The sequence below is a fragment of the Orcinus orca genome, chromosome 16 (genome assembly GCF_937001465.1).
Source record: "Orcinus orca chromosome 16, mOrcOrc1.1, whole genome shotgun sequence".
NCBI lineage: Eukaryota > Metazoa > Chordata > Mammalia > Artiodactyla > Delphinidae > Orcinus > Orcinus orca.
Window position 1 is genome coordinate 53431840 of NC_064574.1, and position 18046 is coordinate 53449885.

The window sequence follows — 18046 nt, forward strand, 5'->3', positions numbered from 1 at the left end:
GTTGGAAAATGGTACCGACAGACTTGCTCAACTCAAGGTTCCACAAACCTTAAATTTATCAAAAATGCAACATCTGTGAAGTGCAGTAAAGTGTGCCTGTATAGCGTCAGGCACAGAGCCTAACATTAGCCAACATGTTTTCCCAGCGAGACCGTAAGCCCCACAAGGATAAGAAGGTGTGTCCACCTGATTTACAGCAGGTCCCCAGGGCCTGGGGGTAAGGGGGGAGGGCGAGACAGCTCCAGGTGCCGTGTCAGGGGCCCTGGGCTCCAAGTTCTGGGGAGAGAGCTCATTTGAGCGACCATAACCATCGTCTCACAAGCATCACCGTGAGGATTAGAATAGAGAAGGACCCCAAAGGCTGCTGCTGCTGCGCTGCCAGGAACACAGTCGCTGCCCAGGCAAGGGCCGTGGAACAGAAACATCTTCTCCCTCCCCTCCCTCCCTCCCCTCCTTTCTTTTTCACCTCCCTTCCTCCTTCCAACCTGCCACCATTTTTCTTCTGTCTTTTCTTCATTCATGAAGGCAACAGCGGCTGAGTGTCTGCTGTGTTCCAGGTTGGCTGTCTGGTCTATTGAGAAAAATCTCTGGAATGAAGAGGCCGAGAGGCCTGTGGGCTCCTCCTTCCGTGCTGCACCTGCTGACTCACCTGAGCTCAGTCGGTGCCCCCATGGGCCCTGGGGGACTGGTGGGGGGCGGGGCTGGTTGCCAAGGCCTCAGGTGATGTGGACCCGGAAGCAGGAAGTAGTCTGTATTCCCAGGACCTAGCACCTGCTTGGCTGGGAGATCTCCAAGGCAGGTGGGGGCCCAGGGGTGGGGTTGCTGGGGGGAGTGGGCGGGGAGGAGCTTGCTCAGGCCAGGGCCAGGAGAGAAGTGGAAGAGAGGCTGGGGTAGGGGCTGGGGCCAAGAGGGGTGGTGTGGGAGGGCAGGGCCAGGGCTGCAGTGCAGGGGGGCAGGGATGCAGCAGCCCCAGGATTCTGAGTTGGCCCTCTGGGGGGCTGGAGCAGGCGGTGCCCAGGACCATCCAGCTGAGATGGCCTTGTTAATGGAGGATGTGGAGCAGGAGCTGAGCGCCACAGCCCAGCAAGTGCTGGGGAAACTGTGGAGCCACCAGCTGTTCCAGTCCGAGTGGGACACCGGTGCCTTCATCATCTTCCTCGTCTTCCTCGGTGAGTGTGGCTTGGCCTCTGGCCCCCGGCAGCCTCCCAGGCCGAGGGCCATATCTGGATACCCATCCTGCCCACAGGCGTCGTGGCGCTCCTGCTGCTGGTCGTCTGCATCCATTGCTGCTGCTGTGGCTGCTGCCAAAGCCACTCCTCCAGGTCCCGGAAGGTGAGCCCGGAGCACCAGGGCCAGGCCGAGAAGGTGGCGGTGGGGTGGGGTGGGGTGGGGCGGGCCGGGGGCCGAGGAGTGAAGCCACCAGCCCGTGTGCCTCTCTTGCAGAAACACGCCGGGGGATTTGATAACCTTGCCCTGGAGCCTTAATGCGGAGAGTTCTTGCTCCCCTGCCTTTGTCCTGCTGGGCAGCAATAACAATGCCTTGTTCAGCCAAAGCCTGAGTCTGGAGTGTATTCCGAGCCTCCTGTCACGGTGGGCAGTGTAGGCCCCCACTGCTTCATCCAGATGCCCCCTGTGTCCCTCACAACCTTCAGATGGCATGACTGTCACCAGGAGACCTCGGGTGATGTGCTGCAGCCACCGAGCGGCTGCCCATTCACCATCCCATTCGGCCCCTTGGAGGCCAGGGGTTCAGTCATTGGGTACTCGGCCCAGCTCCTGACTATCAGGGACCCCTGGCCAGGTCCCTACTCAGACAGACAGACAGACAGACAGACAGACAGACAGACAGACAGACAGAAGGGCTCCAGGCAAAGTCGGATGATCTTTATTTCTTGAAGGCCCTGCCAGGGTTGCCAAGCGAACACAGTCAAGGGCACTACAGCTCATGGTGGGCAGCTTCTGTCCTCCTTCCCCAACTCAGAGCTTAGGGCCACCACCCACTCCTCAGGCTCCAGTGGGAGGGGGTGTGTGGCTGCCCCTTGCCATCCTGGAGGACAGGCTGCGAAGAGGGGAGGAAGGAGAGCCCTGGGCCCGGCCCCAGCCTGAGTCCAAAGGTTCCTGCCTTGGGGCGAGGGCAGGGCTTGGACTATAGGCTACCTTGAAGCTCCGCCTTCCTGACCTCCCCCATTCAAAACAAAAAGCACGCCAGTGTCACTTCCTCCCAGTGGGTCCAGTGTTCAGTCCCATCTGTGCAGATGTGACAGGCAGGGCAGGGTGAAGAGGGAAATAAATAGCCCGCAGTGCCGAGCTCTGGTCGGCACTTTGTGTGTGTGGGTGCGTGCGTGTGTGTTTATGTGTGTGTGTGTGTTGGGGGGCGAACAGGGACTCCTTGGGCAGGGGCCATTCCCAGGGGGACAGGCTCTTGGGCGCTCTGTTCAGAAAGGCCTGTAGCTCCAGTAGCTGGAGAACACAGAGATCTGGGGAAGGAGGGAGATGGGGGGACATGGTGAGTGGTGGTGCTAGGGGATCTGGCCCCTGCTGCACCCTCTGTGACCCAGGTGAGATTTGAAGGTCATCCAAGGGCCATGTGTCAGGAAGAGGATACTGTTGCCAAGCAACACCATGGCCCACCTGTTTGGGGTGTGCAGGGGGTACGACAGATCTTAAGATTAGGGGGCCCTTTAGAGGTGTGCCGCCCCAAAAAAGAAGGGGCTAAACAACCTGCTGTTTGGCTGGCCTAATCTGCGTGAGGCCCAGCCCGGCCCTGACCGCCCCCATGTCCCTACCTTATCCTTGAGCTGCTGGCAGAGCTGCAGGGAGACGGTGAAGAAGACGAGGGCATCGTTCAGCCATGGGATCACACACTCCACCTTGTGCACGTGGCTCACCTCCAGACGCTGTGCACCCCACTCGCTGCGGGGAGATGCGAGGGTCCCTGAGGGCAGTTCAGCCGGCCAGGACCCCATCCCCTGAGGTGCAGACGGGCGAGGGCGCTCCAGGGACCCCTCCCAGGCAGGGTACTTACAACATGGCCCCGGGGCTGTGAAGCACGGCACCTCCAGCTGGGCGGAAGTTCTAGGCAGAAGAACATCAGACTGGGTCAGGCCTGGGGCCTAGGGCGGGCAGGGATGGGGTGGGTGGGGTGCTCACCTTGGTGGAATTGGGCTGCAGGGCATGCAGCTGGTACACGGTGAGGCAGAGCTTGTTGAGGCTGATGTAGACGTTGACCAGCAGGTCGGAAGGCAGGGCGGGGGCGAACATCCGCTGTGGGGAGGGGGGCCGGGCAGGCAAGGGGGATGAGGGCTGAGCAGGCACATCTCACGCCCGCCCCTCCAACCACCCCGGGGACTCCCAGTCCCCATCCCATGGACTGGGGCTTCCAGTGTCTTCTCAGGTACCACAGATAGCTTCCTGCACCACTGGGCTTGGGACCCACTGATCCAGATCAGGGGGGTACATATCTGGGGGATGCAGAATGGAAGCCAAGGACCCCATCCCAGAAAACTGCACATAGGACTCTGTCGACAATTTGGGGCTTGCAGGACCTCCTGGCACCCCTGTGTCCCTCCCGGGCGCGAGCTGGGCCCCTCTGTGGGGACCGCCTCTCCTGGAGCAGGGGCCGGCCTGAGGCACCACTGACCGTGAGGCCGCTGGCAGCGATCTCAGGCAGAGTGAGGGTAGCTGGAGTGGTGAGCCGGTTTCGGGCTCTGGTCAGCTGCAGCATCACGGCATCCATCAGCTGGGGGAAGGGGGCTGGTCACAGCCGCTGTGAGGGCAGCGGGGCCTGGTCCTGATCCCCTCCCCCTCCCCACCCCTGTGTCAGTAGCAACAAAATTATGGTAGCTCCTAGCTCCTTCCATGGAGGTCACAGTCTCAGGGCCTGAACCCCTGCAGCACGGGGCTTGTTAAAGATGCAGGTAATTGGGCTCCAGCTGGGGGTCGGGGGCAGGACAGAAGGTTCTACTGCATGGGATCCTGGGTATTGGTCCAATGGGGAATAGAAGATACCAGAAGTTAGTCCCAGGGGCACGAGGGCGTGGTGGATGAGGGTACAGGCAATGAAGGAGCTTAGAAGAAGGGACTCTAATTCAGCTTGGGTGCAAGGGGCCACGGAGGGCTTCCTCAAGGAAGAATTGGGATGGCTAAGTTGAGGCCTTATGGTGGACACCAGCCCCATTTTCAAAGGTGAGGAAACTGAGGCTCCAAAGGGTTAAGGTCACACAGCTAGGGAACGGTGGAACCATCTGCACTCATCCCTTCCCTTTGTCAAGGAGCAAAGCTTTGGCTCGAACTCAGAGCCCCAGTTTCCACTGCTTCCAGCCATTCATCCAGCTGTTGCCATGGTGCTGGGGTCACCTGGCTCCAGGGAAAGGCACAATTACTGGGTGGAGGCATGGGGGCTGCACATTACACCCCAGAGAGTGGTCACAGTTCTGAGAAAGACCTTAGTCCATCTGGTTTCAAATTTTCATGAGGTCCAGAGAGGATAGGTGAACCACCTGAGGACACACAGCAAGTCAGGGGCAGAGCTAAAGCATGAACTCAGGGCATCTGAGCTCATCTTGTCTCTCCACACCACATGAATTCACTTTGTTAATTACAAAAGTTTTTCTGTTGCTGGTACTAAAACCTGTAGCTACTGTTTACCAAGCGTTTACTAGTGGCCACTTTACCTGCATCATCACGATTGGCAGTCACTACAGCTTGTCCCCCTTTTACAGGTGAGGCTACTGAGGCACAGAATAGCTAAGTGAGTGACTTGAGGTTGTACAGCTCATAGTGGGGGCCCTGGGATCAGAGCCCAGGGCTGTTTCTGGAGCCTGGGCTGTGAGCCTTTCAACTGTGGCTGGATGGACATGTATACACTGAGAGGTGAAGGGTCAACCATTGGCTACACCTGAGAATGTGGGGGCAGAGCTCTCCAGGGGCCCAGTCAGAGGTCAGGGAACCTGGCTCTCCCATCCCTACGGGCAGCTCACCTTGAGGACCTCTGCTCCTGTCCTGAACTGGTAGCTCTCCTCCCGGTTGGCAAGGAGGTAAATGGCTTGGCTCACGTGGTTCCTGGCGTCCTGGATCTAAAAACAGCACCCAATGAGCAGTTAGTGGGCTGGGCCTCGGCAGGGAGAGGAGCCAGCTTCACAGCAGCCACGTCCCTGGGGGCCCCAGCCTACGGACCCCCACCCTGAGGGCCTATCCTCCTAGGAGGGGCAGGGTGGGTGCCGCCTTCGGGCCAGGCCCTGGCTGGATGCTGTGAGTCAGGCTTGGTCCCTGGCCTCATGTGGCTCACTTTCCAAAGGAGGACAGAGGATAATAGAGTAAAGGCACAAGGTAACAGACGGTGCAACTTGCACAAGGAAACAAACAGGGTGATGAGCGCGGTGAGGGAGAGGCTCCAGGGAAGCAACTCTTGAGCTGACACTCGTGTGATGAGAAAAGCTGAGGGAGTGGACTCCGGGCAGAGGGACAAGCCCGAGCAAAGGCCCTGAGGTGGAAACAGCTGGTGGCCAGTGAGAGGAGAGAAGGAGGGGACAGAAACCAGGCCCAATCACATAGGTGCTGTTAGGAAGCATGGACTTGGTCTCCAAGAGCCAGGGGAAGCCCCTGGAAGCTCTGGGCAGGGAGTGACTTGTTCAGGGTATCCCTGTAGTTCCCGCTGGGCTGGGGGCCTACACATAGGACAGGCTAGGAGACCAGGCACTGCCCACCACAGCTGTGCTGCTAGGAAACACCTTCCCAAGCCTGCTGTGGCTGCAGGTCCCCACAGTGGCCAGCCCAGGAGGCCTCAGCGCTGCAAGGGGCTGCCCCTGCCTGCCCTTGTGCCCCTGAGTCGTGGCTGGGGAAGGGCCCGGTTACCTGCTGCAGCTTCCACTGCTTGTCCTCCCTGAAGGCAAAGTGCAGCAGCTGGTTGTTCCTGGGCATCTTCAGGTTCACGTCCTGATGGGCAAGAGCAGGATAAGCTGGGCAGAAGGATGCCCTCCTGCTTTTGGCCACTCTGAGCCCTTGAGCCGGGGGCAGAAATGGGGTGTGTATGGTGGTTCAGGCCACAGCCACTACATGGGGCAGAGGGCCTCTCAACACCCTGGCCATTTGGGGAGTGAACAGGGAGGTCAGGAAACGAACTCAGGCCCAAGAGGAACCACGAGAAGTGAAAGGGAAAAGAGCCAAGAAAGGGGAAGGCGGCTTCGTCTGGGAGGAAGCGTGTAGTTGTGGGCAAACGGAAAACATGTGTACATGCCAAGTGACGGAACGCCCACCCGAGGAGAGGGACCTTCCTCCAGGCCTTGGTACCTGCCACAGGGTCAAGTGCAGCTGGAGCTCAGATGTTGGCTGATTGCACTTTGATCTGGGGCCAGCCTAATCCTGCCAATGCCCACGCTTCCTGGGGCCCAGAATCCAGGTAGGGCCAGGTAGCGCTGTGTGCAAAGCATTCCTCCCCCCTTCCTGCACCTGTCACTGAAGCCACACACCAATCTCATGAGCGGGTTAGGGAGGGTGTCATTTTACAAACGAGGAAACTGAGGCCCAGAGAGGTCAAGGATCCTGCCCAGAGTCACACAGCTGGCTGGCGGCAGAGCTGGGATAAGCAGGAGGCCCCCACGCTCTTCCCCACTGGGTCCTGTGGCAGCATGGGAAGGGGAGAGGGGCCGGGAGACTCACCGCCTGGCTCAGTGCATCCCCTTGCAGAGTCAGCACGCCCTTCACCTGGTCTGTGCTACAACACGTGGGAGTCAGAGCAGCGCCTGCGGCTGCCCCTCCCACCACCCCATCCTCCCAACAGGCCGTCCCTGGCTGTCACAGGATGGTCCAGCCCGTCCCACTGCATATCGTCTGGACGTTGGAGCTGAAATCAGTCTGCAGGGCAGGGCTGTGCCACCTGTCCTAGAGGGTATCCCAACCCCTCCCCAAGAACCCACCCCCAACCCAGCCCAAGCTCACCCACAGCTGCCCAGGATGAAGTTCTCCTGCTTTGTGAACCCCTCGGTGCCTGAGCCCGGCAGAGTAAAGCGGAGAGAGGCCTCCTGCAGAGAGGAGTTGGGGTAGAGCTCACCCACTCCAGCCTAGCCATGTGTCCAGGAGCCCCACTCCCAGGGCCCCTCCCCCACAGCCTGAGTTTCAGGTCCTACCTGAGCCGATACCTGCTCCTTCCACACTCCCTGGGAGCTTACTGTGTGCCCAAGCCGGGGGAGAGAACCGAGAGATACCCTCCCGGCTTGGGTAAGGTTTGGAAGTGAGGAGCAAAGTCAGGGGAGACAGTAGTCATGGCAACCTACAATTTTGGCTTTACCAGGCACTGCCTGGACATTTTTTTGTGATTCTATTGGCTTTATTTTATCACAACAGCCCTGAGGCCGGTACTAGTATCTTCTTTTGGCAAAGGGGAGGCCCAGAGAGATCGAGTACTTGGCTGAGGTCAAAATGCTGGGTCCTTCAGATCTGAGGTTAAATGTCAATTCCAAAGGAGGCCTTCCCCGACCCCCGGGGCCGCGCTCACAGGGCTGCTTGTGGAATTGGGTAATTATCTGCTACTGCTTGCCTCCCGGCTAGACTCTTAAGTCCTCTGAGGGCAGGGCCTGGTCTGAATACCGCGCGTTGCGTACACAGTCGACGCTCGGGCGGCAGCCGCGGGAGGCCGGGGAAGGAGCCGCGCTGGGGGAAGGTAGGGAGGGTGGGCGCCCGCACAGGCCCTCAAGGCGTGTTACCTTGAGGATGTCCTGCAGCTGCCTCAGCACGGCGTGCACCTCGTCGTGCAATAGCCAGCGAAACTCCTCCTCCTGCGGGGACAGGCCCGTAGTCAGCCGCCCGGGACCGCCGACCCCCGCCCCACCCCGCCCGCGAGCCTCACCAGCACCGCCCGCTCCGCCGCCGTAGCTGCCATCACGGTCGCCATCACCGCCGCTCGCTGCCCAGCGACCGTCACCGGCCCGCCGTCCGCTCGCCGCTCAGTCCTCCGTCGCGCCCGGGCCCACCCCCCGCCGCCGATTGGCTGCGCGGGCGCCCGCCCCGCCTCCAGCTCGCGACGCTGTGAGCGCCCCGGAACCCGCCTGCTCCGGCTCGCCCGGCACACCGCCCGCACCAACCGCGGGCGCTGAGCACTCCGGCGCCGTATCCATCGCTACTGTCGGGCCGGAGCGCCGGGGACGCTCGTCCCGCCCCTTCTCGGCCCTGATAGGGCGCCCTGCTCCGCGCACACTCACCGATTGGCCGGCCCGATAGCTTGCTCTCGCCGCGCCCGGCTATTGGCCGACGGGTAACCTTGTTTCCGCCCGATCTCGCCTCCCGCCCACTAGTTCCGTCGGTCCGGGAGGGACTAACGCGCGGACCCTACAGTCCCGTCGCCGTGCTGAAGAGGCCGCCGCTCCGCTCCACGCCGGGCCCTAGCCCTCCCACCACCGCACGGCGCTCGATGTCTGGGCGCAGACCACCGCCAAGGTCACAGTTGTGTTAACAAGAAACGTTTTTATTTTGCTTGCAGTAGCTTTTTGTTAATTGCACAAAATCATGTTTTATTTTTGCCATTTAAACATTATCACACAATCCTATTCTGAAAGACAAATGTTCATTAAAAACAAAGCAAAAATAAAAATTCACAACCTTAATTACCTAGAAGATTTGTCATTTAAAGGAGGTTTAAAGGAAAAAAAAAGGGTGGTGGAGGAGGGGCTTTCTTACAAGCTTTTTCACAAGTGTCACATTTTTTCCTTAAAAGGGAAGGATTTCAAAACAAAGGTGAAATAGCTTAAACAAATATTCATAAAAAGGAACTTTACAGAATTGTCAACAATATTAAGACAACATTGACTAACCAGTTTCATTACAGCATCTTCCCCCACCCCCACCCCCTAGTGTCCGGCTAGGACTAGCACAGGCTTTGTGTTCAGACAGAAAAGAATTCAAAATCCCAGTGAAATTAACAACTGTGCCAAAAACCACGGGCATCTCCCCTGCCCTCCACCCATGTCTTCTGAGATCCCCTGACCTGGGTTCTATCAGTGGAAAAGGGCCAAGGCTGTGAGGGGGAGGGGCCCCACACCAGCGTGGCCACCTCATTGTTTATCATCACATATTCACTATAATTGCTGACCTTCTGCGGTGTGACTTTGTAAAATCCAACCCATGCAGAGGGAGAAAACACTGACATCCTTTAGGTAACTTCTCCTTGTTCTTATGCCACATTCCAAGCCCCTCTGGTCCCCTATCCAAGGAGAAATGCTAGGGTCTCGAGGATGTCTTAGATCTGCCTCTGAGGGTCAGGTAGCTCTGGTTCAGTCAGGCCTAGTTCTCCTCTTCCCTCCCAACAGACCCCAGGACCCTGAAAGCACCGAAGACCAAGCTGCTGGCTGAAGTGCAGACACTCATTCCTGTTTCAAGAGCTGAGCCTAAGAAATGGTCATCGTTGGTCAGGTTGGGTCTAGACCAAAGAAGGAAGAGACAGAAAGCAATACTGTCTCCATGAGAAGAAAAGGGGGAGGGGAGGAGAATGGAGAGAGGTGGGCATGCAGGGAACTTGTGCAGGGATGGGCTGGAGAAGGTGGGACTGCTGTGAGGGGATGTGGGTCAGAGTGGCTCTTCAGAACCAGGTGAAGGGTCTGTGGCGTAATGGAAATAGGAAGGAACCCCATACCCCTCCCTCTTCAATCCTCAGTGCTGGCCCTCAGGACCCCCTTCCTAAGGACTGGAATGCAAATCCAAATACTACAACAGCCTGGTGAGGAGTGAGCACCCTTACACCAAAGCAAGGAAGTCTGATCCCAGCCCAGGCTCCACAGTGACGGTGACTTCCGGGCAGGTGCTGAACAGCAGTGAGGAGAGGGCTTCTGTGAAGCTCACCTAGGGGCGGGCTGTTTGCTGCTTTCCCTGGAAAGCCAGAGCCCTGTCTTCGCTTGACTCTGCCAATCCCTTTTCAGCTCACAAAGGCATTTATGGAGAGTTGGTTGCACATTGGTAGCTTAAACATGACAATCCTCATCAGCTGGTCACCTGAGGTTGGAGGGCCCATGGGACCCTCGGTTTACAGTCTGCTGGCTCATCTTGGCCCAGAGCCTCTCTCTGCGTGGGATCCAGTGGGGGACAGTGGACAGAACCACAGCCTCTTCGTTGTGAGGGAAGCAGTGGGAAAGCTTCCACTTCTCACTGCTGATTCTAGTTCCTCAGCTGGAAGGGGTTTGAGATAAGACAGCTTGGAAAAAGGGAAAAAAAAAAAAGCCAGGCAGCAGTTTCTGGGCAGCTTCTATCCTGGGGCGAGAGCCAGTATGGTGCGTTGTGTGTGTGTGTGTTTGTGTGTGTGTGTGTGTGTTTGTGTGTGTGAACACACAGCCACCTAGTCCAAGGCCGGTGCCCAGCTCAAGAGCTTTCCCACAGGCCAATCCTGCTGACACCCCTCCCCTCTCCAGGACCTCTAGGGGAGGAGCGACGCTGTGTGCTGTGCTGATGGCAAGTCTCAAAGTCTGTAAAAAAGAAGATGGAGACAGGTGGACTGGTCCAGAGTTAAGTCCCAGGACCCCAACTCCATGTGAGGAAGAGGGGGTCAGAGGGAAGATGGGGGGGTGGGGGTGGGGTCAAGGGCTTAGTGTATATAGGCTCGGTACACGGCAGACATGTCATTGTCAGACTGGTCCAGTGCCTTGGCTCTTTTGTACACCTGGAAAAAAACGACATGGGCTTAGTCTGGCCACAAAGCTGACTTACAGACACAGATCTGCTTCCGAGAGGCGGTTCTCGATGTGGTTAGGTAGGTAGGTTCTGGAGTCTAGGCTGTCTGGGCGTGACTCCTGGATCACCCACTGACTGGCCTAACCTTGGACAAAGTGCCTCAGTTTCTCTGTGTCTCCACCACTGCTTCTTGACTTTATGGAGAAGGTAACAGGGTTATTGTGAGGATTAATGGAGTGAGGAATATAAAGGGCTCAGAGGCAGGGCTCAGCATTGTTAGTAGTTATAATCATGTTCCTTCCTGCTCCAAGGACTTCCCATGTTATTCTCTGGGCCACTGTCCCTGTCCTTCCCTCAGCATTGGCTGGCTCCTTCCCAATCAGCTCCAAGGCCTTTCCTGACCATCCCATTTGAAGCAGCAGCTGCACCACTTTACCCAGCCACCTCCATCCCTTTACTCTGTTCCACTTTATTCATAATTCTAACCTTCTGCAATTCTTACTTGTTTAAACATTTATGTGCTTACTTTGTGCCTCCTTCCATTAAAATGTAAGCTCCATAAGGAAAAGAAGGGGCTGCACCCTGTGTCCCCAGAGCCTAGCATGGTGCTTGGCAATTAACAGCCACCCTAAAGGTACTAGACGAATATGAAAGAGTGTGAGAAAAATTAAAAAGCCATCATTTAACAAGGGCAGCACAACATCCAGTCATGTTGAAAAAATGCAGCTGGACACAGGTTCCTCCCACACAGTTGGCTGCCTGCATTTTTTTCTTTTTCTAAACATGATGTCCACTACAGCTCAGGTGTAGCTGTCAACTCAGAATGAAGACTAAATAAAGACCTTTTGAGATAAATGAGAACTAATCATTGCCAGCAAACCTGCATTCAGGAAATGCTAAAGCAAGTTCTTCCAGCTGAAAGGAAAACAATACCAGAGAGAAATTCAATTCTTCAGAAAGGAAAGGAAAGTACTGGAAATGGTAAATTAGAGAAATATGAACTTATTTTTTCTCTGAATTTCTTTAAAATACATATGACTACTTAAAGCAAGATATTCTGACAATGGTGGGTTTAAAACAAAGACAAATGTAACACATAGGACATCTGTACTCTAAAGCAGGGGTTCTCAACCCGGGATCATTTTGCTCCCCACCTGGAGTAACATTTGGTAATGTCTGGAGACACCTTCTATGAACTGAGGGGGTGCAACCGGCATCTAGTGGGTAGAGGACAGGAATGCTGCTAAACACCCTGCAGTGCATTGGAGAGCACCCACATCAAAACGTCAATAGTGCCCAGGTTGAGAAACCCTGCCTTAGAAGATGAGGGAGGGAGAGGTAAATGGATCTACATTTTATGTAAAGAGGTCTAATCTAGGATGTGAAATTAAGGATGTGTATAGCAATCCTTAGAGCAAAGACAAAAATGATGCACTGTTAAAAAGCCAATAGATAAAATGGAATTAAAAAAATATATATTTATTTATTTGGCTGCGCTGGGTCTTAGTTGTGGCACACAGGATCTCGGGATCTTCACTGTGGCATGTGGGATCTAGTTCCCTGACCAGGGATTGAACCCGGGTCTCCTGCATTGGGAGGGCGGAGTCTTAACCACTGGACGGCAAGGGAAGTCCCAATAAAATGGAATTCTAAAATATATTCAAATATCCCAAAAAAGGGATATCCCAAAAGAAAGGAGGAACAGACAAACAAAAGCCAGAGTGGACAAATGGCAATCAAATGATAAAAGAGTAGCTCTAAATCCAACCACATATCAACAGACTTCAAGACAAAGACTAAATGTTAATGGACCAGTTAACCTCAAGATCCTGAACTCCAAACAGTGGCCAGAAAGTGCCGTGCTCCATCAAGAAATTAACCAAAATGTCTGTTTCCAAGCCAACGAATCCTGTAGTCAAGGGAGAGGCAAGTGGAAATCACCTCACAGAGAAGTGCTCCCAACACAAGCCACCATGGAACCCTTCAGAAGTAACCACAGTTACAAACTCATCAACGAAAAATTATACAACACACGAGGAATTCCACTACCAAGAGAGAACCTGAAGGTAAGAAAGGAGGAACCTGAAATTGTACTTCAAACTGGAAGAGTGAAACAAGTACTCTGAAATGTTCAGACACATGAAGGAAGGACAGAGACACAGAATTCAAGGACAGAAGATTATAAACTATGAAAAGGCAGGTCTGAAAAGAACAGTACTGTGTATTTATTTATTTATTTATTTATTTTTGGCTGCGCTGTGCGGCTTGCAGGATCTTAGTTCCCCAACCAGGGATGGAACCTGGGCCTCCAGCAGTGGAAGCAAGGAGTCCTAACCACTGGACAGCCAGGGAATTCCCCAGTACTGTGTATTTTTACTTCTTCTTTGTCTCTATAGAACAAGCTACTTGAAACCTCTATTTAACTTGAATAAAATGCATATAGTTTATAGCACTTGGAAGACAGAGTCTCTAAAATAAATGAATCTGTGTGATTCATGTATGTACGTGTTTCACAAAATGTAGATTTTTAAAAATTTATTTTATTATTTTATGTTTTGGCTGCGTTGGGTCTTCGTTGCTGTGCGCGGGCTTTTCTCTGGCTGCGGCGAGCGGGGACAACTCTTCGTTGCGGTGCGCGGGCTTCTCATTGCGGTGGCTTCTCTTGTTGCAGAGCACAGGCTCTAGGCTTGCGGGCTTCAGTAGTTGTGGCTCGCGGGCTCTAGAGCACAGGCTCAGTAGTTGTGGCGCACGGGCTTAGAGGCTCCGCGGCATGTGGGATCTTCCCGGACCAGGGCTCGAACCTGTGTCCCCTGCATTGGCAGGCAGATTCTTAACAACTGCACCACCAGGGAAGCCCAAAATGTTGTTTTTATTGTAATTCTACAGTAAAGACAAATATTGCTCAGCTGTTTTTTTTTTTTAAGCTTATACTTCTATCAGATTGAGATAAGAAAACTGAACTTCTAAAAAACTGTTTCCAAAAAGTGCCTATGTAGGTGCTTAATAGATGTCATTCAAAAAAAATGTTAAGGACTAAACAATCCAATTAATAGGCAGTGTCAGAATGGATAAAAATGCAAGCCCCAATTATAGACTGTCTACAACAGACACAATTTTAAAACAAAGGTTGAAAGTAAATGGATGGAAAAAAATACATCACATGGAAATCGTAAGCATGAGAAGGCTACAGCAGCCATATGAAAATCAGACAACAGACTTCAAGACAAAGATCAAGGTGGACATTTCTTAATAACGAAAGAGCAAATTCATCAGGAAGACATAACAAGCATAAATGGCTAAGAGCCCAATAACAAAGACATCAAGCAAAATGGACAGAATTAAAGGGAGAAACATGATCCCACAATCACAGCTTGAGATTTTAACATCCCTTTCTTAGCAATTGAAAGAACTAGAGAAAAAGGTCAGTAAAGATAATCTGAAAAAATACTACCAACCATCTCAACCTAATTGATATGTGCAGAACACAGCACCCAACTGCAGAACACGCAGTCTTCTTAAGTGAACATGGCACACCCACCAAGACAGATCATCTGCTGAGCCACAAAACAAGTCTGAATCAATGTAAAGAGTTAAAATCCATATGTAGTATATTTTTTTAGATCACAGAGATACATTAGAAATCAATAACCATTAGGTATCTAGGAAACCCTTCAGGGTTTTTATTTGTATTTGACAAATAATCCACAGGTCAAAGAAGAACTCCCAGGGAAGTAAGCATGGCTCGGAGGAAATATACTTAGAAAAGGAAGGTCTAAAATCAGCAACCTAAGATTCCACCTTGAGAGGTTAGACACAGAGCCAAGCCAAGCCAAAGTAAGCAGAGGGAGGAGTGCAAGGGAAACAAAGGAGGGCTGCTGGGACTAGCACCGCGGCCTCCTGCTGTTACCTCATTGGCTGCAGCTGCCATAGGAGTCGGATGGTTGACGGCATCACCCAGCGCAATGGCTAGACGGAGATCCTTCTGAATGTATTTCAGGTAGAAATCAGGCTTAAAGTTTCCTTGTAGGATATCTGAGGAGGGAAAGTCATTCATCAGAAGATCTGAAAGGATCCTAAATAAGAAACCACCTGGAGTCCTGTCAGAGGTCAATACCTAGCATTTCCTCCCCCTTGGACACCCAAGAGACAAGTTCCCAGCCTGCAGCCCCAAATCCTATCTACCATGTCTCCGGATGCTCTCTGACTGGGGGCCTGGACTGACTGGAGCGGGTGCATCATTCACACACAATGAGCCCCTGAAGAAGACACTGTTCTGTGACATCTGCCTGACCCAGTTCCCAGCTTCAACCAAAACTAAAACGCAAAAGAGAGGCCAAAGGCAACTTACTTTGGCACTTCTGGTCCAGGAAGATGCTGGCCAACTGTCCCTGATTGAGGATGTCCAAGAGTGTCTGCTGGGACTGGCCTGTCACTTGGGCCAGGGTGAGCCCCTCAGCGATGGTGGCCATGAAGCTCCCCTGGACCATGTTCACGATCAGCATCATCTTAGCTGCGTTGCCAACCTCACCTGCCCAGGGCAAAGAATCGTGGTCACATCCCAAGAATCCTGTGGGGAGGGACTTTCTGCCCACCCTCGCCCCTGCTTGGACCCACCTCTACACCCAGGGGAGGCCCCATTCACCTGCCCCTGACAGAACTGGCTCTGACCCTTCTGGCTCTTCCTCCTTCCAGGCACTGACTGTGCAAGTCAAAGGAAACCTTCCCACGGGGGCCCCAGGCAGAGAGGCCGTGCGGGACTGACGGTGTCATCAGGGCGGTCTAGAGGGGATGTGGCCCACCCAGCCTCCAGGCCTGAAGTGGCCCGACAGGTGGGCAGGCATGTTACCTAGAAAGAAGGAAGTCTTCCCCATTGCCTGGAAGCAGCTGCTGCAGTCCTCATATAAGCCCCTGTCTCCGGCCGCTAAGATCACCAACATCCCATCATTAGATAGCTGCTGATTCCCTGAGACCGGGGCTTCCAGAAAGCGGCCCCCCCTGGACACAATCACCTGGAAAGGAAAGTCACAGCTTCTGGAGGCCTTGCCTCTCATGAAGGTCTTGGGCAGGAAGCAAGGAGCATACTGGGGCAGGAGCACTTGACCCTCCACGCCGAGGCCCCAAAGCTGATGCCCGTACCAAGGTGCTGGACTGACAATGGGAGGGTCAGCAGACTGTCCTCCACCAGGTGCCTGAATCACATGCAGTAGACAGAGAGAAGCTGGGGTGTCCTCATAGGCTCCCATTTACTCGGAATTTCTCACAAAGACCAAAGACTATAACCAACATGACAATGCCAATGGCGTGGTTGACCACACTTCCTAAAGACACTGTCCTACCTTGATTTTAGCCACCCGTAGAATGCACATGGGCCACAAATCACCACCCCCTCACTTGGGCCCAGTGGCTCAGCATGGTGGAATACTCTGCTAGTATCTGTAGAAAGCTGCTTAACTCAAAAAGGCCCTGCTGGCAGCCTAGATTTGCTTCTGAGAGGCTGGCAGCTATAGGACCCAATGCCCATCCCAGCCAGGAAACAAGTCTCCTTTCACAGCCACTCAGACTAGCTGTAGATCTGAAGGCAGAGAGTGAAGACAGGCTAGTCCCAAAGTCTCTGGCTTTGGCTCTAGAGTAACTAAGTTGCCCACTCTTCGGCATGGTTAGCCTGGGTCTTGGGCTCCAACTGAAAGGATGCTGGAGGGCCAGCCCGAATGAGGCCGCTACCTGGGCCAGCTCGGTGACTGTGTCAGCATCCACCGTTGACATGTCCACGTAGCACTTCCCGGGGCGGATCCCTTGCAGCACACCACTGGGGCCCAGCACCAGCTGTGGGGACACAAGGGAGAAGCAATAGCCCAGGCTCCCAGCCAGACACCCAGGAGCCCCTTAGACCTAAGGTCAGCGTCCTGCTGATTTTTTGGCTCATTTCCCAAATAGAAGCTAAATATTAAGGCTCAAAAGGGAAGAGCATGCAAATAAGCAAGGGAAAGAGGAGAATTTATGGTATGCTCCCATTTATCTTCAAAAAGAACATGTGTGTTTCTTTTTATTAAAAACCTCCCATTGAAAAGATGGAACCTCACTATTTATTTTTTTTGGCTTCTTTGGATTTACTTGGATTAGTCCAGTCATGAGTTTAACAAGATGACTACTGCACTTGAACTTTTAAAGCATACAAATACAGCGATAGCTAAACATAGGAACTTGTCACATGGACCACAGGCACACCAAAGCTTCCAGCTCAACAGGAATACATTAGCCTGTCAGGAACCATTTCACATTTCAGCACAGACCTCAGGGACCCTCATCAGTTTCATTCTTTGTTCTGAATTAAAGGAAGTCTGTATTCAATCTATGCAAACACCCTTCACAATGGGAGATGGCCCCCAAATGGGAAATCCACCGCCCCACCCCTCCCCCAATGCAAACACTCACTCAGTGCTCAGGGGAGAAGGGGAGGAGGCCAGCCAGTTTTCCCGGCCACAACCTGAGACGCTGAGGGGAGGGAGGGGATCCTTACGTCCTTGGCTGCCTTTGGATCCGACACGCAGGCAAACGTGATGTCACAAGTTGAAACGACTTCAGCGGGGGTTCTTCCTAGGCGGGCCCCCTCCTGGATGAACAAATCACACTGCAAAAGTCACAGATCCTAATGTGAGCTGCAGGCAGTGCACAACACACACACCAGCCAGGCCAGAGATGCAGTGCTCAGTCCTCCAGAGTGGCCTTCCAAGGCAAGAGGCTGAGACTGTGAGCCAGGGACCCCAGCGGGCAGTCTGACTGCTCAGGGAAGTGGACGGAAGCCCCTTAAGCACAGTCTTGTGGTTTTTTTTTTTTGGCCACACTCATGTGAGACCTTAGTTCCCTGACCAGGGATTGAACCCACGCCCCTACAGTGGAAGCGCAGAGTCTTAACCACTGGACTGCCAGGGAAGTCCCCAGTCTTGCCTAGGAGGATGTTCCATGTTCTACTTCACAGGAGGCACAAAACAAACGTCTGCTGAAGGTTTTCTGAATGAAGAACAGGATGTGAATAGTACTTGTCTGCCGCTCTTTGTGGCTGTCGCTGTCTTGGCTGTGGTGAAATCTACCCAGTGCCCTGTGAGCTGGGGAAGCAGGGCTTGGGCTAACAGGTTGCCATTCCGTACTGAATTGTTTCTGGCGGGGGGGTCTACAAGCACTAATTTTTCTTTTCTGAAAATTAAAATCACTAGAACATCTCATAACAAAATACATCATTAACATTTTGCTGTATTTCCTTTTTCTTTCTTTTCTTTTCTTTCTTTTTGCGGTACACGGGCCTCTCACTGTTGTGGCCCCTCCCGTTGCGGAGCACAGGCTCTGGACGCACAGGCTCAGCGGCCATGGCTCACGGGCCCAGCCGCTCTGCGGCATATGA

The 18046-nt window shown here is 53.8% G+C and overlaps 2 protein-coding genes across 11 annotated transcripts in view; both read right to left on the bottom strand.

Moving 5' to 3' along the window:
- Nucleotides 1-1863: 1863 nt before the first annotated feature.
- ROGDI (rogdi atypical leucine zipper) lies at nucleotides 1864-8286 on the bottom strand. 3 transcript variants are annotated; one of them, XM_004270215.4, is made up of 11 exons: nucleotides 7844-8286; nucleotides 7701-7772; nucleotides 6937-7019; nucleotides 6658-6712; nucleotides 5854-5934; nucleotides 4980-5075; nucleotides 3641-3739; nucleotides 3151-3264; nucleotides 3026-3075; nucleotides 2787-2913; nucleotides 1864-2477 (listed from the first exon to the last, which is right to left on the bottom strand). In XM_004270215.4, the coding sequence occupies exons 1-11, from the start codon at nucleotides 7886-7888 to the stop codon at nucleotides 2436-2438; spliced, it is 864 nt and encodes a 287-aa protein (XP_004270263.1). In that variant the 5' UTR covers nucleotides 7889-8286; the 3' UTR covers nucleotides 1864-2435. The 3 variants fall into 3 exon arrangements, with proteins under 3 accessions (XP_004270263.1, XP_033284774.1, XP_012388717.1); XM_033428883.2 differs by lacking the exon at nucleotides 3641-3739 and having other exon boundaries at nucleotides 6658-6707; XM_012533263.3 differs by lacking the exon at nucleotides 3641-3739.
- Nucleotides 8287-8437: 151 nt separating this feature from the next.
- The window catches only part of GLYR1 (glyoxylate reductase 1 homolog), a 36435-nt gene continuing 26826 nt past the window's right edge, over nucleotides 8438-18046 (bottom strand). For 2 of the 8 annotated variants that reach the window (XM_004270214.4, XM_033428881.2), the window contains 6 exons: nucleotides 17168-17278; nucleotides 16372-16473; nucleotides 15497-15659; nucleotides 14999-15178; nucleotides 14558-14682; nucleotides 8438-10639 (listed from right to left, as the gene is read on the bottom strand). In XM_004270214.4, coding sequence (XP_004270262.3) covers nucleotides 10565-10639; nucleotides 14558-14682; nucleotides 14999-15178; nucleotides 15497-15659; nucleotides 16372-16473; nucleotides 17168-17278 — 756 coding nt within the window. In that variant the 3' untranslated portion in view covers nucleotides 8438-10564. Of the gene's footprint in view, nucleotides 10640-14557; nucleotides 14683-14998; nucleotides 15179-15264; nucleotides 15840-16371; nucleotides 16474-17165; nucleotides 17279-18046 lie in introns of those variants that run through there. The other 6 variants (XM_033428879.2, XM_049699925.1, XM_049699924.1 and 3 more) reach the window with 6 other exon arrangements.

Coding starts and splice junctions, on each gene's coding strand:
- ROGDI (XM_004270215.4), bottom strand. CDS start 7,888: ATGGCGACCGTGATGGCAGCTACGGCGGCGGAGCGGGCGGTGCTG. Junction 7,773..7,843: donor CGGCGGAGCGGGCGGTGCTG/GTGAGGCTCGCG, acceptor CTGTCCCCGCAG/GAGGAGGAGTTTCGCTGGCT. Junction 2,914..3,025: donor CACAGCCCCGGGGCCATGTT/GTAAGTACCCTG, acceptor ATCTCCCCGCAG/CGAGTGGGGTGCACAGCGTC.